This window comes from Rutilus rutilus (genome assembly GCF_951802725.1).
Source record: "Rutilus rutilus genome assembly, chromosome: 5".
In the NCBI taxonomy this organism is placed as follows: domain Eukaryota; kingdom Metazoa; phylum Chordata; class Actinopteri; order Cypriniformes; family Leuciscidae; genus Rutilus; species Rutilus rutilus.
Window position 1 is genome coordinate 35,046,510 of NC_140213.1, and position 24,300 is coordinate 35,070,809.

The 24,300-nt window shown below is 39.5% G+C and overlaps 1 protein-coding gene across 2 annotated transcripts; it reads right to left on the reverse strand.

The window, feature by feature from the left end:
• Window positions 1-1,515: 1,515 nt before the first annotated feature.
• Window positions 1,516-22,329, reverse strand: nup205 (nucleoporin 205). Of its 2 annotated transcripts, none has more exons than XM_084409736.1 (41): window positions 22,270-22,329; window positions 20,867-21,009; window positions 20,337-20,508; window positions 20,097-20,241; window positions 19,165-19,324; window positions 18,847-19,075; window positions 18,543-18,707; window positions 18,129-18,304; window positions 17,809-17,925; window positions 17,421-17,558; window positions 17,104-17,254; window positions 16,813-17,021; window positions 16,288-16,470; window positions 16,038-16,088; window positions 15,367-15,576; window positions 15,037-15,274; window positions 14,247-14,436; window positions 13,991-14,111; window positions 13,830-13,908; window positions 13,579-13,743; window positions 13,350-13,474; window positions 12,220-12,334; window positions 11,470-11,619; window positions 11,319-11,390; window positions 11,077-11,234; window positions 10,893-10,973; window positions 10,614-10,805; window positions 10,293-10,497; window positions 10,078-10,176; window positions 9,660-9,805; window positions 9,231-9,544; window positions 9,006-9,144; window positions 6,778-6,904; window positions 6,623-6,696; window positions 5,478-5,609; window positions 3,092-3,197; window positions 2,843-3,000; window positions 2,621-2,750; window positions 2,353-2,457; window positions 2,200-2,258; window positions 1,516-1,830 (listed from the first exon to the last, which is right to left on the reverse strand). In XM_084409736.1, exons 1-41 carry the CDS (start codon window positions 22,295-22,297, stop codon window positions 1,678-1,680), a joined length of 5,910 nt encoding a protein of 1,969 aa, XP_084265862.1. In that variant the 5' UTR covers window positions 22,298-22,329; the 3' UTR covers window positions 1,516-1,677. The 2 variants fall into 2 exon arrangements, with proteins under 2 accessions (XP_084265862.1, XP_084265861.1); XM_084409735.1 differs by having other exon boundaries at window positions 11,319-11,393.
• Between the last annotated feature and the right edge of the window lie 1,971 nt (window positions 22,330-24,300).

Here is a 24,300-nt window from a genome sequence, read left to right on the forward strand (position 1 = left end):
CATACCGTGAAAATCTCATACCGTTGCAACCTCAACCAATTCCTGACCATTAGCCGTAACTTAGTCCAGGACCATACAAGGATGCCTATTAAGCTTGTCTGGGATGTTTTTAAAAGAGCTTCATCGCCCTCATCGCACATCAGACATGAAAGCTTCATAAACCTGCTGTCTGTACCTCGATCAAGGCAGACGCTTGGATTAGTTCCTGAAGAACAACAAAGACAATGTGAATAATGTTTCACCCACCATAAGCTGTTTCACTTTTCCTCATTGAAAAGCTTAATCGAATCAAACATGAACAGAATAATGGCTTTGATGTCAGTAGCTCAGCAATCAACCACAGACATTGACATTGAATTATCAGAGATGAACAGTGTGCGATTTATCAGATTCAACTCGCTAATCAATAGATGTAGTATTGACATGAAATAATTGGTTGTAAATCAAATCTGTATAGAAGTTTCTGTAATATACATTTTATTCGTGGGCAGTCAGCCGACCAATAGGGAAGGGTGTGAGGATGAGTTTTTTGTTCTGTATATGATGCCTCTACTGTGGGAAGCACAATCAGACTCAGTAGGTCGCTGGAGCAGGAAGACACGTCATGTATATGTTCTTTAAATACTACAATTATAATTTTATTATTTAAAAATAATTTATGGGAGATATGCATGATTTCACATAGCACAAAATTACATTTTTAGTCCCTCAGTTCAGTTTGGACCTTTTATTCATCCCTGTGTACTGAAGAAATAAGCATTTATTTTCTTTCTTTGAGACAAATCTGCAGTCTCTTGCCTTGCTCTGCAGAACGAGCTGCATATTATTGGAAATTGACTTTTATCACATCAGCATTGTGAGATACAGACCTTTCACACTAATTAATCTTAAGCTAAATTTTTATTTTTAAAAGAAAATGTGGTTTGATGTTTCTGGGAAACGGCAATATTGTAATAACATTGAACGTGATTTAAAATATACCTGACTTTGAAACATATCACAGCCAAGTCATATTTTTTTCCTTTGCAACCAGTTGTTGATTCCACAGTCCATGTTTTCTGTGCCTGACATTTATAATGTAGTCATGAACACTTTTATAGATGAACTAGGGAGGCATCTTGAATATGTGCATTTCTGTATTAAAACATGGTCGTTTGCTTATTGTTGCCATCTGAAACAATCCTTACCATGTGATCTGAATGTAGCCTGCAGGTATTATCACTCCCTGAATCCTTTCTGCAGTGAAGCTACACCAGCTCTCAAAGCCAAGACAGAGCCAATTTTAAACATACAAAATAAACTGAACATTATGCACTTTTCTGTCTTCTATAAAGTGTACCTTAAAGTGTAATTAAACAAGATTATTCTGCAATGGAATGCCTCAGCTGTTCACTATGCAAATCACAAGAAACAGGAATTAAGTGCTTAATTTGCTGAAGCAGCTATACAATACTTACACTTACATTTTTGTTTAAGTCGCATATTTTGCCAAGAAAATCACAGGAACAACAGGGCTGTCTGATTAGAAAACCATTTATTTACCACATTAGAAAAAAGCAGAAATCCAATAGAGATCTTCATAAGACAATTTAATGTGTTGATAGTTATCAAAACTGCAAAAAGCACTTATTTGACACCTAATTGAAAAGAATAATGTTCCACGCTATTTGTGATGGTTCAGCCTTTGGCATGATGCACTAGGCCCCGGATCCTGCGCGTCAGGGCTTGGATGAAAGTGTGACGGGAACGGGTTTTACTATACAGCCCCTCGACCTCCAGCAACTTCCTCTGGAGCGGCTCACTGAAGCTGTTCGCCACATCACTCTGCAACTACACAAACAAGAAACGCTCACAAACAATACCAAGCAGACATTTGGACAAGTACAGAGTCAGTAAGAGTTCTTTATGTTTTTAAATGCAACATATCCCTGTGATTGCAAAGCTGAATTTTCAGCATCATTACTCAGTCTTCAGTGTCACATGATCCTTCAGAAAATATTCTAATATGCTGATTTGCTGCTTAATATTGCTCAGTAGTAAACCATGACATTCTTTTCAGTATTAGAAAGTTCAGCATTTATTTGAAATGGAAATAGAAATGTCTTTAATGTAGGAACCTGTAGCTCTTTGACAAAAATCACGTGGCTCGCCAGTTCGCACCCTTCACCAACATATGATCATTTAAAACTTGCAATGTACCTGTTCAATATCTTGCTGGCTCACTCTTGACACACTTAAACCTCTGCTGCCACTAGGATCTACACAGAAAGAAATTGGTCAGACATTTGATAAACAAGTCTTTCATGCAGTTAAAAACAACCTAAAACTGAACTTTGAAGAAGAACAGCTGACCTCTGTAACCTGGCAGAAGCGAGTCTTTGGGGTCAGTGGGAGTGCAGTAGAGCAAGTAGAACTCTAGGTGGCGCCAGATCACAAACAGGCACGTCTCAATGATATCTTCAGAGAAATGTCAAGAAAAACATGCAACTGCTGTGCACTTTCAAGGTGTCAGATTGTAATAAACAGCTCAAAATAAACAGTGAGAAGCTTAAGAAGTTATTTTAGAAAGCAAATCGGAGCATTTCTTGATTTCTCAGGCAATCTTTGTGTGTTAGGATACAGGAACAGAGGGCAAGAAGTTTGGCTCTGTTGTTGACCAGCTGGACGAGCCGGCGCTTGGCAAGCACGTTTCTCTGCACTGATGGGATCTTTTCCACTCCACCAGAACCAGACACCAGACCCTGGCACAGCTTTGCACACAAAACGATATGTCAGGCATAGATAATTCTGTATCTTTTAATCAAACAGGCAGAAAAGGGCAGCAATGTCTTTGCATGTATACCTCCTTGAGTTCCTCGGGAGGAAGCTGTTCCACTCGCTCTAGCTTGTTCAGGCTCTGTCTGTGGCTGTCATGGTATCGGAAGAAGTCAGTGGCGCTGTTCTTCAGTAGGAGCAGAACCAATCCCAGACAGGGCACCCGCGCAGAGGGAACGGACACATCTGATCCAACACGATGATGCACAGTTAGTTTACAGAAGCCAGCCAGTATTTCGTCAACATAGACAGACACTAAACAGTCACAAAGACCAACCTGCTGGCTCACTTGCTGATGGGCTGAACAGGCAGAGAGAGAACTGGGCTTCAGCTGAGCTTTGCAGCAGTAATGTCTGGCAGTACTCCATAATATTAGCACAAATCTGAGAAATCACACAATACACATTAGAGTGAAACATCTAAAGGCTGAGATAAACTACTCAACTTATGCCCAGATTTTCCCCCTGATCTGCAGTCTAGAGAATTTGATACTAGTTGCCCGTCTGCAGATTTTGGGCAATCAGAGTTGACAGATTTCACGGAAAATCTCAGGCTTTTCACACTCGGCTTAACACCAGGTTAGAGGTCTGCACGGGATGGATTTTTCAATCCCACTCCCGCCCGCAAGATTATCTACCGCTCCCGCCCTGCTTCCGGCCAAAATATGTTTGCATCCCGCTCCCCCCCCCCCCTTAAACTTTCAAGTTATGTCCCGTTTCCGCAGGCAAAGCCTGTAGGAGGTGAAGTGGTACATTCTTTAGTCCTGGTCTGGTTAGACTCTTGTTCTGGTGATGAGATCTCCAGTTACACACTTCTATGTGCTGTTGTTATTAGATAATTATATTTTGCGAGAGCCCACGAGTCATTTATTTCTCCCGTTTCCCTATATATCATATAGGGAACATATCAGTATCATAGGAACATATCATATCATTCCCGACATATCAGTATCTTGCCTCCCACATCTGCACTCAGCAATTCAAAACTTGTCTCGCATCGCACTCTGTTGCGTCGGGTGCTACGAGATTGCAGGCCTCTACCCCGGGTTATCGTCCTACAGTGGAGCAGGGTTAGCAATGCTTTTGCGGTGTTAACTCGACAGTTAACATTACAGTTATGTAAACATAGTGACATTGACTGGATGAACGGCATAGGCATTATGCAATGACACCACAAATATGCAAATAAGAATGTTAACCCAGGGTTTAGGAATATACCTAAAATATTAGTAAAGTATTAGCATATGAATACCCAGAATTAATTGGAAACCCCGGGGCAAATTATGAGCAGTCTGAAATGTGAAGAAGAATGACCCAAGGTCAACTATTTCAAGTGTGAAAAGCCCTATAGTGTATGATGGGCACAGACTTTTTTTTAACATCAGACTATGAACATGTTTGACATTTTGAGCTAATTTTATAACATAGTTTTAAAGGGACACTTCACCCATTTGCATTAAGCTTTGTATTGTTAGAAACCCAGTCATATATTATAATAAATGTGGATTTTTCATCCATTTTTCCCTGAGATGGGAGAAATAAGGATTTAAGTGTTTTACTTCCTGCTTATTATGACGTAAAAATCATCATTTTGCGTCATAATAAGCAGGAAGTCACATTTCATTGAAAAGTGTAGAGACTACAGACACTCGTTCCTCATCTTTCCCAGGGGGCGGGAACCGCTCACGCTACAGGCCTATTACAGATCAGTGGGTGGGATTGACTTTCTGAAAACTAAAAGCAATATCCTCCATCTTGTTTGGAAGCTAAGCTAACAGGCGCTGTGGAGACAGATGTAAAGTTATGACAATAGCGGAGGAGAGTGCTCAATATGATATAGAGGAAGAGGATTTCAGAAGTCTGATGCTTGAATCAGGTGTTTGTGGCTACCTTTACAAGCCGCATTATAGCGAAGAGCAGCCGAGGCAGAAGACCTGCCTGCCGCGGACGAGGAGCCCGGACTGGCTCGGGTTAGGGCGGACTGGTGGCGCCGGTGATCTCACTATGCAACTACGAACCGCTACGAACACAGAGATAGAGTCCGACTGTGGCAAAGAATTTCAACAATGACAACTTCTCCTGGATGAAATCTCTGAATCAGACGAGGACACGGACGTTTGTGTTGTGAACTATCCTAGTTTCGCACCGCATCTGACTGAACATCCAGGTAACGTTACAATGCAATAATTCACCACTTCGAAAGAAATACAAATGAAGAGTAATTCACTAATGAGTTCGCCAACTAACTAGACATTTTGTGTGAAATTAATTTCAAGCTCTGGTGGTAGCTAGCCTTGTAGACGGAAGAGTTATTTCTCTTAGGCAGATATGCGCTTTCTGGATTAGTGGGAGTGGCTTGCGCAGCTGTGCAATGTGGTGCATTGTGGGAGTTGGTGTCTTTCATACAAATGCGTCCTGAAGTTACTTTCTTTCTTTCCTCGGCCAAGAAGGCACCAAATTCAAAATTAATTTTACATTTCGACTACATATATGACCCACTTTCAATAAAGATCAATGTTCCCATGGGTGAAGTGTCCCTTTAATTTATCATGAGTCTCCAAGCAGGTCGAGGCACATGTTTCTGCATGAGTGTGTTTACAAAGTCAGCAACTTTAAGATGCTACAGAGAGGAGTAAGCAGTCACTATGTTTCCTGTGACATCACCTGTTGCATGGCAACCTCCATTTCCTCTCTCTTTTCTGCAAGGTCGCCAGGAGAAACAGTGTCCTCAATCTGCTTCAGGTAGCGAGCACGATCAGTGCCCACCAACCGCACGAGCAGAGACAAAGACTGACGCTGAAGGAGGGAGAAAGAGGAAACGTCACTCATGTTGTAAACTTCATACATTTACAGAATTTTCAGCTTTAATGATGTCATCTAGGGGTGTAACGATTCGCTCGTTTTCTCAATGCATTTATCACAAATCCTGACGATGCATGAAACATGGATTTTTGAATCGCTGATTTCGGTCAATAACTGATTTAAAATGCTAAGAATCAAAATTAAATCAATTCGATAGCGATTTAATGCTTTAAAATATATAAAACATTAAATGACTGCATGCACGAATTAATAAAGACGTAGGAGATTTTTCTCATTGACACAAGAAGGCTTTTCTTACTCTTCAGTGAAGAAAAGTTAGTTTAGGAATAGTTGGGAAAGTGCATGAAATTCTAGGGTAGTCTCTCCATGCAAGCATTGTTTAATGTACCTGGAAGACTGTAATAATGTTGTGTAGCCTATACATTAACACTATCCTACACAATGGTTAACATTATTAACAATACTTTTAAAAGACTTTAAAATCTTGGCATATGTACATTTCTACATGTCAATTTTTATAACAAATAAAGTGATGTAGAATCATTACTAACATGAACTAACATCTAATGGACAAAAGGTTTGTTTGTTTTGCCCTCACTCTCTAACCCCCTGAAGGTCGCTGTGTAATTCTCACCCTGACTAAGTCTCATTAGGGGAAGCATTTAAATAATCCCATGAATGCGATTAAAAAAAAATGCAGAATCGAATCATTAATCAAATCACATCGAATATTATTGTGAATCGTCTGGAATCGTTCTGAATTTGCAAAAAATGGTTTTTGAATTGAATAGAAAACCTATGAATCATGAACTGAATGAATTCACTCAACCCAAAAATTCACAGCCCTAATGTCATCATAATAAACTGCGAATGGTCTTCTTCCTTACAGTTGTTGTCTTGCATATATTTAACCATTTAAAGTCAACTAGTTATTCTTTTCTCCCCTTTAAAAAGAGGTTTTTGAAAATCTTTTTTCAATATTTCACCTGGAATCTGCCAATGTGTCCCTGTAATTCCATAAGGACGGCACTGTTGATTTCCTGTCCCATCTCGAGGGCTCCTGAAACCCAAAATTGACATGCATAGCATTAGTGATGCATCAGTTTGTGGAGCATTTCAAACAGCTGTAGTGTTGCGGCACCTGGCAGTGCAGTCTTGCTGATGATGGCAGTGAGGAGAGAGAGTTCCTGTAGGGCACCCATGCTCATATCTTGACCATGCAGAATTGACTGAATGACATCCGAGTGAACAATGAGCCACTGGAGCACCTATAAACGAAAACACACCGTATGTTTATGTAGCATTGAAAACTATTGATGTTAGTGTTTATTTTTTATTTATTTAGACAAAAATATAATATAATATAATATAATTTAATATAGATGCTAACAGTGACATGCAAATGCAAACAATATGTGGTATAAGGAGAGTACTTTTATAACATGGAAGTATTCATTTAGTTTTAATGGATTTTTCAATTAACCTTGTTTATTTTCCTTTATTATATATATATAGTATCTACTCTTTTGATATTCTTAATTAATGTTAAGTAAACATTAAAAGATGCAGTAAGTGATTTCTGTGAATCATTGTTGAACACTGTTGATATTTGAAATCAACCCCTCCCTTCATTGCTCCGGCACCCAAAATGCATGAACACGCAATGCAAGAGTGGATGTCTCTTTATCATAGCAGAAGCGAAGCAAAATTAAGCTTCGTGAAAAATAAACCATTACTTATTTTATTTCTTTTTAAATTCATACTTTATTATTTTACAATTTATTAATTGATCAAAAGTGACAGTAAAGGAATTTATAATGTAAAAGTGCTGTTCTTTTTCAATTTTTATTTATCAAAGAATCCTGGAAAAATGTATCATTGTTTCCACATAAGCAGCAGCACAACTGTGACAAGAAATGTTTCTTGAGAACCAAATACATATATACAAATATATACAGTATATCCGAAATATATAAATATAATCCCCCCCAAAAAATAAAAATAATAATATAAATATATAAATTTAAAACAAAATATGAGCTGAAACCATATGACGCTCAGTTGCTCACGGCCCATGCGAACGCTCTACTCATGTTCCACTCATACTCATCAGAAAAGCAAAGTCCTCTCAAATAACGTGCCGACATGACATTTTTCTGTAGTAGACTTGTTTCTGTTTGCAAATAGCCTTATACAGTCCCAATTTTTTTTGTGTGATTTTTGTGATCAAAATGACTGATTTTGTGAATTTTTTAAATTTGCGATTTTTATTTTTTATAATTAGGACATCACATTTACCATAATAGTATTATGTCAGATGCACAATAGTCATACATGACATAAATCACAAACAAAATGCATAAAGCTTGTTTATTTTGGTCTAATCAAATTCTCATCAAATTAACTTTTAAAACAACCTATGTAAATATTAACAGCAGGTGTAGTAATTTATACTGTAGAACTGTGTGTAAATCCTGAGTTGAGGGGTCCTGAGCTACAGTAGGCAACCAGTTACTTATAGTGTGACATTTTGCATGGCGTCCCCACTGCGTATAGCTACGCAATACGAAGTGACCGTTCGAAAGGGAACTACTCGGTTACTATTGTAACCTCAGTTCCCTGAGAGTAGGGAACGAGTATTGCGTAGCCGGCCGCACTATAGTAACCTGGCAAGTTGTCGCTTCAGTCGTTAAACCTGCTAAAACGGCGTTATTCGGGGACTAATATCTTTTACTGTCTACAGAGCTCGTCTTTCTCTGCTGTCTATGACTAATATAGGCTAAGGCCGCGCCCCCTTGGCGGGCTCTGACGTGTAATGGCGTGACGCTAGCTCATTGGCGCCCGTGCCATTGGATGTGCAGTTGCCGCAGCACAGCCAATGAGTGAGCCAGACACTCACTGTGCTAGCTGTGCAGCTGCAAAATGCGTTTTACATTATAGGCTTCAGTAAATCGAGGAAAAGGAGTTTCCCCTTTTCCCGCAACATCTGTATCCACGTAAAAATGCATTGAAACTTTAATTAAACTAGAGATATTTCAATTGGGTGATTATAATTTAATGTTTTGTGAGGTCTTTTTCATTTTTGTGATTATTTTGCGGTTAAATTAGGAATTATGCAGGATTGCAAAAAAAATCGACATTTTGTTGTATTCAGCGATCGCGGAATCGCGAAAAACTGGAGGGACTGCTTATACTGCGCTGTAACATGATGTGGTATAGCCGTGCTGGGCAACACTGGTTAAAGTATGCAGTAAGATGTCGTGCTACATTCAAGTATGAACTTATCCGATCGCTAGCTAAACTCTTTTAGCATAGAGGAGAGGGATTCAGCCTGTTTCTGAGGACATCATTACATGGATGTTTAAGTACCTGTGCTGCCCCCTGCTGGTGCTGCGTGGTGGTGGAGGTCAAGATGACCTGCATCAATCTGAGAGTAGGTAGCAGGATCTGTCTGTATCTCTCTAGAGGATTAGGAATAAACCCTGATGGATCTCTCTGCCCAAACACTCTGAAAGAGAAAATGAAGAGAGTAAGAAGGTAGGGTAGAGAAAGACAATTATTCATCTATAGCTTGAACTCTAGATTATAGAGTACCTGAGCGCATCGTTTTGAGGGAGCATGTGAAACACCTGACACTCCACCAGCTGACTGACCAGCCCACAGCGCAAAAGCTCCATCGCACCCTGTGCTGTCTTAGCCACACGGGTCAGCAGAGCAATTTTGGACTCGTAGATGTACAGTGGTTTCAGTAGTGGAGGCTGAGGTGTGAGCAGTGTTTGCAAGGCAGCATCATCTTGTTTCAAGCTCTCAACCAGCACACGCAGGTAACCGCTGTTACACAAGTACACCAGCCACTGGCACTGTCTGTCTATAGACAACACCCTGTCCAACACTGCCAAAGCCAGCATCTGAAAAAGAGATTATGTCCTCGAGTCAACTCAACAGACATTTGGAGGTCTTCCTCTCATTCCTCATTGACCAAGCAAGATGATGATGATGATGATGATGATGATTTGCTCTTACCCTGCCGATCTCATGGCCGTCACAAGCATCTCTGCACACCACTTCCATAAGTGCAGTGCCATAGCTCTCAATAATGGCCAGGTTCTCTCTCTGCAGCTTGGAGAAACAATCTTCAGGGGCAGTCAAACGCTCCCACATGGATGTAGCTGCAAATTCAGTATTATATATTATAATATTTGTATTTATTATTTTGTATATTAGCATATATTACAAAATATTGCTATGAAAATGTGTTAAAGCCGACATGCTTTTCATAGGCAGAAACAGAGTGAACGATCTCTCAATTTATAAAAAATGGCTCAAAATTGTAGGTAGCTAAATAATGCTACCTTCCGAGGCAATCATGATGCCCAAAAATGCTGTCTAGGAATGTATGTGTATGTGAATAAAATATCCTATACAGTATGTGCGTATATACCTGTCTGCAGTGTCTCAGGCTCCTCAGGTTTCTGGGCAATTTGCAGGTAGTAGAGAAGAGCGCCATAAAGGTGAGCCCGTAGACGTTGGAAACCTCCACCTTGATGTAAACAAACACCAGGGGAGTAAGACAAGAAGGTTAACCATTTAACCTCTAACATGGTGGAACTAATTTACCTAGGTCAGCTGATTAGCATTAAATGTGACCCTTCTAACCTGTGCACAAGATAAAATCCAGCAGCTTCCTCAGAATGAGGTGAAGAGCGGAGTTAGCGATCGAAGCAAATCCTGATCCAGACCCACCCTCTGGCCCCGCCCCCTGCTGCTCAGACAGAACTGATTGGCTGAGGTGTGCTGTTAATGTGAAGACCGCTCCGGCTACAATTGGCATCAATTCTCCTGCAGCATCTTCTGATAACACCTAGAGAAAAGAGAGAGAAGGCAAGTCAAATTGCTGTTCCACATTTGGATATAAGCATCTGCTAGAAGCAAATCATCGTAAAAACACAATCAGTTCCTTTCCATCTGTTGTCCTACCTTGTCGTGCAGGTCCAAAAGCAGGTCTCTGATGATCAGCTGGCGCTGGTCTGCTGGGATGAGCTCTGAAGGACAGGCCGTGAGGATGGTCTCCACCAGACTCCTCCAGCTCTGCAGAGCGTGACGCTTGGCACTGAGACTACGCCGCACACGGTTCCTCTCCACCACCTGCTGCAGGACTGAGTTCACTTCCTGATACCGACAGAGACCATGAAAGAATCAGTACTAGGAAACACATTTTTTGTATCTCTTGCCTTCGAATAACAGAGATGCATTCACCTCCATCAGCAGTGGTCTTTGCCCAATGGCCGCCATGCCCTGCAGTGCATTGATCTCTGCAACTAAAACTCGCCGGAGCAACTGAAACACGATGAAGCAATGAAAGAATTAATTGCATGTTTTACAATAAAATAAATGACAGTATGAGCTCTAGTGCATGCAGATTGGTGAGCCATCCGCATACCTTGACGTTGCAGACCGTGTGTCCCTGCTCATTGACGTGTTCACAGTTGGTGATGACCTGCTCTATCTGAGCACGCTCAAAGAAGTCCAGCTGCAGAAGCTCAGGGGCCTCCTGACTGAAGTCTATGGCATCCAAAACGCTCAGCAGCCTCCTGCGTACTGAGATCACCAAAGAGCAATGGATGGTTAACTAAATACAATCTAAATCAGATGGCGCCTTCCTTTGCTAAGACTTTCCCTTACCTTTGGAAACAGTGCCAAAGTGCAGGAAACCGCTGACTGATCTACTCTCCTCCTCCATGCCTGTCTCTCCATCTGCTACAGATACAATGAATGCATTTACTTCAGTGTGGCTGGCTGGTCATCATAAGGAACTCTGGGAACTGATACATACCTGTATGTAATGTGTGTGGTTGGTCATCGAGGAGGAGGTTGAGCAGTCTCTGTGTGTGTGAGCGCTGGCGGTTCAGTGAGGTCACTCTGAGCTCAATGGCTGTAGTCTTCATCAACCAGGACATCTGAGACAGAGCAGCAATCTCATTCTCTGTGGGACATAAAGATGGAATCAATCAGAGGCATTAATAGTTGTTGCTATCCTTCCTATATACCTATTTGTGAAATTATGATTAGTGGGTTACAAATCAAAGATAAAAAAAAGTTAAAAGGTGTCTGGATGGGCTACTACACGACACTTCTGAGAGGCTGCATGTCATGTTTAAAATGGATATTACACTACCGTTCATAAGTTTAAGTTTAAAATATATATATATTTTTTGAAAAAAAGTCTCTTATCTTCAAGGTTGCATGTATTTGATCAAAAAGACAGTAAAACAGTAATATTGTGAAATATTATTACAACTTAAAATAACTGTTTTCTATTTTAACATATTTTAAAATGTAATGTATTCCTGTGATGCAAAGCTGAATTTTCAGCATCATTACTCCAGCCTTCAGTGTCAAATGATCCTTTAGAAATCATTCTAATATGTTGATTTGGTGCTCAAGAAACATTTCTTATTATTATCAATGTTGAAAACAAATTTTTGTGGAAACTTGATAAATTTTTTCAGTTTTTAGTGTACATCTTCCACTAGATGTTATGGACACACAAAAACAAAACAAAGAGTGCAGATAGGCAGTGGACCTGATAATATGAAAGGCAAGTGCTGCAGATGAGAGAACAGGAAGTCCTGACTGGTCCTGAGGTATCGCATGGTGGGCCCCGAAGTGTCCGGACACGCACACAACTGATAGATTACCTAGAACGAACACACACAAAATATATTACATTAGAACATTATACACACAACATCCACACAAATATATTATCAGGGTTGCTGCGTGTTTTTAAAAATCAAATTTAGACTTTTAAAGATGTAATGTAATGTTATATTATATAATATGTAAGCAGTACTCTACTAAAAATATAACTACAAATAGTAAACACATGCAACACAACATGTAACATCTTAAAACATTGCTTAGTAAACATTCAAATCTAAAATGGAAAAACTGGATGTAATGTGACTGAACAAATTACACATTTCGAGAACCCAGAGCACTTCAGCCTTCAATTTTGATGGTGCAAAACTTCCAACCTTGCAGTTGTGTTTGCCACGACCGTGTTCACCTGATTAGAAGAGCTGCTGCATATATCGATATAATTGCTGAAGATTTTATCACAGTACTGTCCTCCAAACAGGATTAATAAATATTTTTTTATAATAAAAAGCACATTTAAATTCAACAAAACAATACACACAAAATTTTTTTTTTAAACAGATTAAAGTGTAAAAGAACCATAAAGAACAATAATAAAGAATCAGAACCTTTTCAGTCAATATCTAGTGCATGTTTTAGTCCATATTAAAATGTAAAAATGTTAACAAATTCTGCAAATGAAACATCTGAATGGCTCTTTCAGACATGTTCAGAAACAGAAAGTAGCACAGCCTGCTTTGTTTATGGGGTTACTGGGGTAACGGCTCTGGTGAAACGCGACGTACATAAAAATATATAAAAGTCTAGTTGCGAACTAGGTACTACAAAAGCCTTTTCAAGCAGATTTAAGATCTTAAAATGTAATGCCTAGCAGAAAAAATACTAATATTTAAGACTTTTTAATGGCTTTAAAATCAGGAGATTTTAATTTCAGACTTTAAAGATTTATTAATGCCCCACGGGAACCTTGATTATTTAATAGCATATTTTAGATTTTAGCTATTCAATTTTAGATTTCAGTGTCTGAATGTAAACTGGTTAAAGTGTGTATACCTGGTAGCAGAGTTCAGCTAGTTGAGGGGCCTGTTTGATGAGCACAGGTCCAGAACGCCACTCACAGCCCCTCTGGAGCAGACTGAGGATCGCATGCAAGCAGCTCCGTGGACAGCCAAGAACACCTTATTGATGGAAACATTACAATAAGGAACAAACATTTCATGTTTCAGGCATAGCCTAGTATGTGTGAGGTTCTGCATTTGATTGAATCAAGTTGAGATCTTACCTGGGTCCTGGAGGTTAGTGGAGGAAACTGGCTTCTTCACTTCATAGCCTAATAGATACAGGCCCAGGTTGGGGCCCTTTAAGTCCAGAGATGTAATCAGAAGGTTCAGGATGTGGATCTGGGTTTCATGACGGATCCGGGTCACCCGTTTCTCAGGGTCTGAGTCTGAACCAAGAAAAAAGGGGTGTTAGATGCTGCTTTAAACAATTCATTGATGACATTTGGACATTTTGAGATTTTTAAGGACTCACCATCTGCGCTCACTCCCTCCTGAGCTTCCTCACTGTCCAGACACTCCACAAAACCAGCCATCAACTTCTCGCTCACTGCCTGCTCATTACAAAACAGTTATTTCATATTTAAAGCAACTCCTATTCATTTTATTACCTATAGACAGTGTGAGGTCTCTTACTTGATCATGTGTGAAGTCTCCAACCAGTCTGGCCTGGATGTTTGGGTAGCGTGCGATACGGCGCAGGATCTTGGCACTCTGGAAAGCAGCAGCAGGGTTAGAGCTGCTGTGGTACAGGTACCTATGAAGGCCAAACAAGTCAAATCAGCACAGGTATCTCTGAATCAGACACACATTAAAGCATTCCTGAAATTATTTGGGGGAAAATTATTTAGCTGTGAACAATATATGGTATATATATATGTGGAAAGCAGACCTGGCAATGTTGGTGATGTGATCAGCACGTCTGCTCTGAGCACTGACGCCCTGCAGGAGCTGTTCCACAGGGGAGACAAGTAGCGATGTCTGACTTTCTCTCAGCAGATCCATAAACGTCACTTCCTTCTGCAGGGCCAGCTCAAACAAACACAGACAGTGCAGCACTGCCGACTCCAACTGCTTCTTACCTACAACAGCAGCACCGACATTATGTTATAAACAAATACAAACAACTGGAGAAATTACAGCCATACCAGTTGTCAGTCACATGATCCTTCAGAAATCATTCTAATAGGCTGATTTGCTACTCAAGAAACATTTAGGATTCTTTGATGAATATAAAGTTCAACAGAACAGAATTTATTTAAAATAGAAATATTCATATAAAATGTCTTTACTGTCACTTTTGAATCTATTTAATGCATCCTTGCTGAATAAAAGTATTAAAACTTAAAGTATTAAAATCTCAAACTTTTGAACATAAGTTAATTGTTTTCATGTATTAAATACTACAATTCATGTACTTAAAAAAATAAAATCATTATCTTTTATATATTGAGTGTTTTATTTTCACCCTATAAGTAAAAATAGTATCAAATTATCAACTTACAAATATTGGCCACAATTTTAATATGGCTGCATCCCCAATATTAGTATTTGAATAGGCATTAAATTAAATTAATCATTATATAACAATTTTAATTACTTGGTAAAGAGTTGTTTTAAAAGTGTTACTAACAAATGTGACCAGACATAAAAAAAATCCAGAGCAGGCATCTTATACTGACCAGGGAAGGGAGCGTAGGTGTCTAGTTGTCGAGCGCCCTCCTCCAACAGGCTGAGGCAGAGAGAGAGGGTGGGCGAGTCATTAAGCAGGTGGAACATCAAGCTGTGCCCTGGAGGCTTATGGGCCAACACCTGTTCCCCCTGCAGTTCCACCATCTCTTGCAGGAAGTCCGATGGCTGCGGCTCATATTCTCGTAGAAGTTTGTGAAACACCTCTAGTACTGCCTCAGCTACCTCCCACTGCAGAAAAAAAGGAAATAAAGATACAAGACCAAAAATGGAGGCGAGAAAGGGATTAGAGAAATGTTTAAATCTAGCAGGCTGCAACAAACCTTTTCTGCTGGCCGACGGTAGGCACGTGTGGGGAAGGCCAGAAACACAGAGTCACGCAGGAAGTCAAGATAAGGCTGAAAGCCTGGTGCACGCAGTCCTGCTCCAAGATTCACCGGGAGTGCACTCTCTACCAAAGTACTAATCAAATGACAAAAGGCTCTCGTGAGTGGATACTCCTCACAGCTCGATTCAATCTCGTTCAGCTCCACCTGTTAGAGGAAAACGAAATTAGTGGCACAGTAAAAGCACATATATACACACACATCACAATTAATCAAATTAAAACTGGATTCGCAATATGGCTTAGGCTGCAGTTTAATTAAATAAATGTATACAATGTCAGTCGTGGTGTGAAGCGTGCTACTGTGTCCCTTTTCACGCGAGCAGCTCATGATCCAGTTTCTCAGGTCATTATTCCGTGTCGCAGGTCACAGTAAATGACATCTCAAATCCATAAATATTGTACTGTACTGTACAATAAAATGATTATTTTTCTTAAATATTGAATTTTTTATTTTGTTTAATTTTTTTATTTACTAATAATACAAATCATAATAATCAATCATAAAATTCAGCAAATTGTGAAGCCCTAAAAACAAGCACAGCGAACTTAAAGCTTTTTAAATCACAAGTAGCCCTAATACGCAGCATACATGACAAGAAACTGTACCTCAATCCCAGCTGCCTGTTTCTGTCCAGGGGCTTTTACTGTCTGCAGGATCTGAGAGGGGAAAAAAACAACATCATTATAATCAAGTCAACTCAACTGAAAAAAGCCACTAAAGTGGGAAAGACCACACTATCTTTGTTGAAACTGTTTAACAAATAGATTTTCTTGAAGATAGTAAAGCTTATTCAGTTTAAACATTCATTCTTTTAGTGTAGGTCAGTTTGGCATTATAGGCTGGAGTTTTATTCACCTGTGTGTACTCCAGAGATTGCCAGAGGGAGGCAGCGATCTCGGGCGATTTGCCAAATGCGGCGAGAACATGCAAAACTTGAGCTTTCAGCACGGGCTGAACACTGCACTGCAGCAATCCCAGCATCACCACCACAGGCGTCCACTGAGGGTGTTCACAAAGAGCCAGACGAGCATTCTCACTCTGAAAAATAGAACAACATGTTTAAACACTGACATACCAAGAGCACTTTTACCTGCTAGATGATGTGATGAGGGCTGGGTTTCAGATTCAGATTTTAATTTGATTCAATAGTGATTTATTCTTGAATATTTCAGTTTTGCTTTGAAATCAAACCGAAAAAGTGTAATTTATTCATCAATCTGACTAAAAATGAAATGCAAAAGAGATGCATCCCAACTTGCTGAAATTAAAAACATTATTTGTTTTAATGCAAAAATTATTTTGCTCAACATTTAGAATTATAATTGTTCAATTAATCAACTGATATAGTGATCTTTCACTATATATATATGTGTGCTATACCCAGGTGATGATAGTGGTAAGCAGCTGGAGGAACGCAGTGAGGCCTTCTAGCTCTCTCTGAGTGATGCCTCTGATGGGTGGGTGGCGGTACTGTGTGCTGTCGGCATTGGGCACGTCACGTCGCAAGTTCTCATGGTAGAGCATAAGAGAATGAAAGAAGTGCTCCCACGACACTAAACTGCCCGACACTCCAGCCTGCCGGTTCTCTCCTGAAACAGTCATCATAAACAACTTGTTTACAACAGCACTCATATTACACTATTCACTTTTAAGATCTGAGGGTGCAGTTACCGTGTGGAGCGCCGTTGGTTTTAAGCAGACTAAAGCAGTAGTGGGAACACTGAGGGCCATTAGCAAGTCCGTTCAGCATGCGCAAGTAAGGGATGTAGAGAGTAGCAGGGAGCAGATCACCCATCTGACGCACAAACTTGGAGAGAACCACCTGACGTGACACACACAAATGTATATTCAAATTCAGGACTTTATTTCAAAGCAATGCTGATGAAATATATTTGGGCACTGCATATTGTAGGACGAGCACTTTTTTTTCTATAAAAATACATCTTTAGTATAGTTTAGCATACTTAGCAAGTATTTTTCTGACACACCTGTTTGTGAGGGGGTCTTTGGGGAGGTCCTCCAAGAAAAGATCCAGTGAATGAAGTGTGCTGAATAGACTCAGATGGACACCAGAACTCCAGGGCCAGCTCAAGTTCAAATGGATCTTTACTGTAAAACTCTCCAATCTGAAACACAATATTACATGAAATAAATACAGCAGTAATTACAATAGTTCAAAAGTGCTGATTAGTGATATAATGCTTCAGTGTAAGTAAAAATGGGTGCATGAGATCCTAATTAAATATAATTGAGATTTTAGAATCAATATGTAAAGATGCAATTCATCTCCTGGCTGTAGAGAGATGATGTGCTAGAAAGAAATGCTGAAGAATTCATCAAGTCTATAGTACGTGATAAATGTAAAGGGATGCTCACAAGGATCATGAGGTGGTCCAGGTCCTTGCGGAGAGATGATGGTGGCTCGCTGCCCATCTGCAGAGCCATGTGGATCAGTCGAGCATCTTCATCAGCACGGTTACGCAACTGCTTCACCTATAAAAATGTAAAACATATTCAAATAGAGAGTTACTTTGAATTGTAATAATATTTCACAATATTACTGTTTTGCTGTATTTTTGATCAAATAAATGTAGCCGTGGTGAGCACAGGAGAAATCTTACAGAGCCCAAACTTGTGACTGATAGTGTACAGTATATGAATAAACAGCAAAAAAATGCATGCATTTCTCCTCGCACCTTCATTGGCATAAGAGCCAGGAAATCAGTAATCAGAGAATGCAGTCGCCGTGTGTAGAATTCTTCCTGGCTGAAGCCATCACTTCCCAGGATGCCCTCTGTCAGGAAGAGGAAGACACCTCCCAAAAGCGCCTGGTCTGCCAGAGCCTCATCTGCCTCAGTGTACTCCACTAGAGCTGAAAAGAAAATGATTTAAATTGGACGAGAGTAGATTAAACTGTTAACACATCTAGAAATGTTTTCATGCATTTTCAAGGTTTATCTACTATTTGCATCTAATCTATAACAAATTATAGCATATACAGATCACGTAAAGGCTGTAACTATGACGCATCATGAGATAAACAGCTGAAGTAAAAGTGATTTAGAAATCAGCAATGGCCTAAGTCAAGGAAGGGGTTGTCGTGTAGATACCTGCGCCCTGAGGAAGTTGTGACAGGGCCCGCAGAGACAGAGCCCAGGCCAGCTGCACCACTGCCTGCAGTCCTGGAAGCTTCCAGCCCTGACCCTCCACCAGCCGATTGTGCACTGCGGCCACATACTGCTTCTCCGTCAGTAGAGGCAAGGCCTGGAGCAAATCTAATCAACATACACAAAATGTATTTGTAAAAACGTAACATAATCTACTCTACTGAGAAAACAACATCATACTTTTATAAGTGTGGATAATAATAAAGCATTTAAAGCTACCAATGATGGTTGAAAAAAGCAAGAATACCTTCTCTATCCTCTGTTCCTTGCTCCAGAAAACTAACATCCAGACAATAAAGCAAGGCCATGACTAAAGCAAGGTTGACGCTATCCAATGAGCCATCAGCCTCGGCAGTCACCGTCTCCAAGTGACTGATGAGAGCTAGGGTGTCATCTTTGCTCAGAGGTGACTGGCATGTCCAGGCAAACAAACACTCTGCCAGTGACTGTCGGCACTCTTTGATGAGGTCAGATACCTGTACCATACGAAAAATACTTATTTAATACTGTCTATTTACATTTATTTGCATATGTAATTATCATCAATATGTATAGGATGCTTCACCTCTTTCCTGTGTTTCTCATTGCCAAGGCCCCGCTCTTTCTGAAGCCTCTCAAACACACGGGTCACGTTGACATCCGAGATTAAGTTCAAGATTTGCTTGGTCAAACCCTGAGCCATCAGCTCATCCGTGAACCGTGTGGTGAGATTCACCAGTTCAGGACTACATGGGAAGAAATCATGACAATACCAAAGAATTACATTAAAAAAAAACATAAGACAAAAACACAAATGAGTTGTTTCATTGTTGTTGTTTTGTTTTGTTTTTTTTGTAATGAACACTGTACACTTCTACAATCTATCTGAAACCATGGGTTGCCCCTGGTACATGACATTTTTGACAAACTCAAACTTATTTTATGCTTTGACTTAAATCCTACTGAAACATGAAGTTGGGACAGAATTCTATGACATTTTAAGCTTTTACGTATCTGGATGTTGCTAAATGGGACTACAGAGGCTGTCAGGGACATTAAATGTCATCACGCAGAACAGGTAAACTCACTACTGTCTCTACTCTCTTTGTGAAGATTTTCTTAAAGAACAAAATGTGTAAACATTGGTTGGTCACAGAGCCTTCTAATAAAACTTCTATTGGCTTTTTGTTAATGGAGTAGAGCGATGCAAACTTTTGGTTTGGACTACAAAAATAACACCATCCCTGCAGTAATCTATAAAATGTGAATGTATCAGCTAGAGTTTAACAGAATGCTAGCATATAGATTGCCTCAAAGCTAACAGATAGGACTAAAAGCTTCATGCGGTCTGTAAAAAAGATTACGGGTGCAAAATCCCAAATTTCCAGAGTGGTGCAACCAATAACCTGTGAACCTCTTGGATAAAATGTTTTCTAAAAGGGAAGTATGGGAGAAGCATGGAAGAATGAGCTTTGTGAGACCAAATCATGAAAGAGGCATGAAGGAAGAACAGCAAACCTCAAGTCAAGTGTGAACGTCTTCCCGTGTCTGGACTGGATGAGCGAGCGAAGCGAGTTGGCCACACAGCGTTTGCCATCCCAGTAAAGGAGCACAGCCACCAGGCCTCGAGTCAGGCCGGGGAAGTGAGGCTGCTGGTGCTCTCCTAAAAATACACATGAAGATCACATTATTACAAAGCAACTTCACTGCAATGATATCATTTCAACAGTCCCGAACGAGTATGTTGAGTGTGTGTACCTGCCAGCAGCAATTCAAGGGAGGCTAGTTCTCCCAAGTCAAAAAGGTCACTAAGGATGAATGCTTCTGAGATGAGCTGCTCAGGAAGCAGTCGTGCTCCCTGCTGGCCCTGAATAGCGATGCCTTCAGTGCTGGCTTTCCGAACCTTCTCTCTTTGTTCCGCACTCTTCGGCTGTTTTGCGCAAAAAACAAACAAACAAGAATTGTAGATAAATTCAAGATAAGAATTTTTTTTTTTTTATCTGATTCAAAAGAATGAAGGTTTTCAATTTAAAAAGACAAGCACACAAGTCAAATGGACCACTTTTATGATACTTTGAAGGCATTTACAATAAATGCTAGAATGTATTTTGAAGCTTTCAAATCAGGATACAGAAAACAAAACAGGATTTTCCGTTTATTTCCATTTCACAAGTAATTCATAATTTCCCACTAAACTCAACAGTACAATTACAGGTTTCCTTCCACATGGGTTGTCTTTAGAAAAATGTACTCAAATGTTTTTGAATCTATGGAAAGTAAAAACCTACTGGGTTTTTGAAGAGGGAGAGGAAGTTGGGTTTGTGTTTCTTCAACTGCAGATCTAAAAGATGAACGCTCTCAGGCTGACGGCTCCATATGGCGCCCTCCACGGCTTCCCAGAGCTCCTTCAGAGGGCCCCACAGACTGGCTCCTGCAAACCAATTCAAAATATATCACAGAAATTTTGGTTTATGTCACATTAAAAAGGGTTTAAGAGATTATAATGTTCAGTAATATTATAAATTTGACTGCACCGACACTACTGTATGAGAAGAAAACTTGAACTGAATTGAGCTGGACGATGACACCGTTTTCTGCAGAGCTGCTTTATAGCTCATTTGACTTTGATTCATAATTGACAGACGTTGCAACATCGACATTTTTGTTACTAAACTGAACTGAATTAACACCATTGTCTTCTTATAGCTGAACTGTATTAATTTCATAATTGATGAACAGTTATTGAACTGAACAGACTTAAGCTGATTAGCTGAATAATGATACAACTATCCTCTGTAGAGCTGCTTTACAGCAGAATTTGAATTTGTCTAATATTTGAAGAAGTTTGCATTATTGATTGTTTTCCTTTTTATTACCGAGAAGCTGCTTTGAAACAATCTGTATAAACCGCTATACAAATAAAGGTAACTTGACATTAAATTATCCATTCTGTTTTCTGTACACATATCAATGACTGTTTGGAGGATACTTACATAATGTATTATCTGAATCGGTTATTGATATTCAATTTGACAATTTGTCACAAAAATACTTTAGTGCTACCATGCTGAGTTGCCTCGACTTAAAATTAGAGGTTGATTATTACAGCATTATCATAAATACAGGAGGTTGTAAAAAGACAAATGAGAAGTATGGACACCAACTTGGATATCAACTTTAAATTTACTGACAACCATGAAGTAACTTACAATAGTGAGCAAAATAGGAGCAAAAATGAATGCAAAATAGATGCCATGACTTATATTTAAGTTACTATATAATAATACCACGCTAAACCATATTCTTAAATACATATTAAAGCATTTTAGACTTAAATCAGACATTGTCTTGGCCATTATTTACAAATACAGCGCGTATGCACAAGTTAGTTTTAAGAGACATTAATATTCCAAATAAACAGCTTTTTCTGGTCACACAGAGATGATGGTCTTACAATGACTTTTCCTGTAATAATAATTATAACAATGTGGGTAGATAATAATAATGAATGTAGTGTGACGCATATAGCTACACACTTTCGGCATATTTACTAATGAAGTAACATGGAGAGTCGATTAAATTATTTGTACTTTAAATCTATAAAATCACATTGGTTTAAATGACCAATATTCGCTACTCTATGCTGTATAAAACATGGAGTATGTTTATAATATAGAATATAAATGTATACCTGAATTTACCGCCATCTGCGTCGCCATGTCTGAAGCGTGAGAGGGCTGCCCCGAATTTTGCCTGCGTGAAAACATAACTTTCAGTTTCTTTTGTAAAGAATTTATTTTAAATTTACATTCGTGTAAATTTATGTATTTATCTTATTGTTTATTTTGTTTTTTGACAACATGGTTTTGTTATCTTTTGTCAGATAACCTCTTTAGTGAAATAAAGTTGGTAGAATGGCAAATCGGCTTAAAACCATAGCTTAAAACGGATTACTGAAATAAGCGAGGAGTTCAGTGGCCGGAAAGTTGTCTCTAATTGTTTTTTTCTAAACCATATGTTTATCTACTTTATTAGATTTCCATTCTATTTATTTTTAATTCGTTGTTATTTACGCGTAAATTATTGTCCAGACTCTGGCCGCAAACTGAACATAGACAGCTTTGTGTCACATGGTGCATGTTCCTTTTCTCATCGCTTCTAAGAATGGGCTAATCACTGTCACCTGTGGTTACAGGGATATGGCGTTTCATAAAATCATTTTACAGAAGGTCCTTGGACTAGATCATATTTGCATTTGTATGACGGAGGCAGATTCCAGCATTGATTACAAGTAAGCGATAATAATGTCATTGTGCATCACTCAGTAAGATTCAGTAAGACTAAAATTAAGGCGTCCTCCTAACTAGTTTTCTGAGCCGTCAAGCGCCCCCTGGAGACAGAAACGAGCCCGTTACGGGAATTATGAGAGGGGTCCTCCACTCCTCCACATTAGTGCCTGATAAGCTGCCTGACAACAATCCCAGGATGCGTTACATGGTGCCCTTTTATGCTTACAACAACCACAAAGATTTTCAGTTGAAATCAAATCATCAATATAAAATAAACACATACAAACTGCCATATCTGCTGGCTGAAAAATCAGCAGTCATTTGTACCTTTTTAACATTCAGGCCTAATTAGGGGTTCAAGCATGAAATGCTGAAACCCTATTGTAATTGTAAGGATTCGTAAAACGCATCGTGCAGACCAAACCGTAAGAGCTGGAACCTTGAAACTTGGCCAAATGGTAGTCCTCAATTTGGGGAGAACCTATCAAAGTATGACTCAGATTGGCCCATAGGTGGCGCTATAGCAACCAAAAGCGCGAAACTGCTCATAACTCCTAGAACGTATGTCCTAGACTCAAGTGTCCTATATCATTGGAAAGCTGGACGCCTGAAGGTCAAAACGTATATCTCCGATTTTATTTCAGGTATGCAAATTTTTCCGCCATTTTGAATTTTGTCAAAAACCTACTTTTGCGAACTAGTCCCTGGTTTTTCGCCCGATCGGAACCAAACCAGTGCAGAAATGTTCTTTGGAGTCTGAAGATCAATAATTATCGAAAAAAAGTCGAAATTTCGATTCCTGGTCGCTAGGGGGTGATAAATTAATGTTGTGGGAGGAGCCTATTTTTACTAAAATGGCTATAACTCAAAAAGGAAATGAGATATCTTCACCAAACTTGGTGCACATGTGTATGAGTTCAATCTGGGGTCATAGTAAAAAAATTGCGACGATTGATCACTAGGTGGCGCTATAACATGAAAAAAACATGAAAAGGGCTATGACCACGTGACCGTTTGTCCGATTGACTTGAAAATTGGTATGCAGTGTCTTGGTCCAAGGTGCCATGTATGTCTATGAGGACATTGGCGTATCTCGAAAAACATGGCCGCCATCGACCAATGAAATTTGAGCACCTATTAGACAAGGCTAACGGAGGCCGATCGGAACGAAACTCGATGGGCATGTTCGACTCATGGCCCTAGAGGTCTGTAAGAGTTTTGAACGAAATCGGCCACTAGTTGGCGCTAACGAGTTTTATGGGTCTGTAATCACGTGGTGTTACACTTATCGTCACAAAATGCATATCATCTGATAGAACTGCTCATGCTGAACAACTTTGCCTCAAGAACTAATGCTGTCAATTAAACCGTTTATTAAATATTTGTAATTATGTTAAAAACCTACTTTTGCGAACTAGTCCTAGGTTTTTTGC

Bases quoted from the DNA above. Each gene is read 5' to 3' on its own strand.
- nup205 (XM_084409735.1), bottom strand. From the start codon at position 22,297: ATGGCGACGCAGATGGCGGTAAATTCAG. The intron at 13,909-13,990 runs GTAAGAGACCTC...TGTAATGAGCAG, and splicing joins GAGACTTCACACATGATCAA to GCAGTGAGCGAGAAGTTGAT. The intron at 10,806-10,892 runs GTGAATGCATCT...TGTCGGTATCAG, and splicing joins AAAGACCACTGCTGATGGAG to GAAGTGAACTCAGTCCTGCA.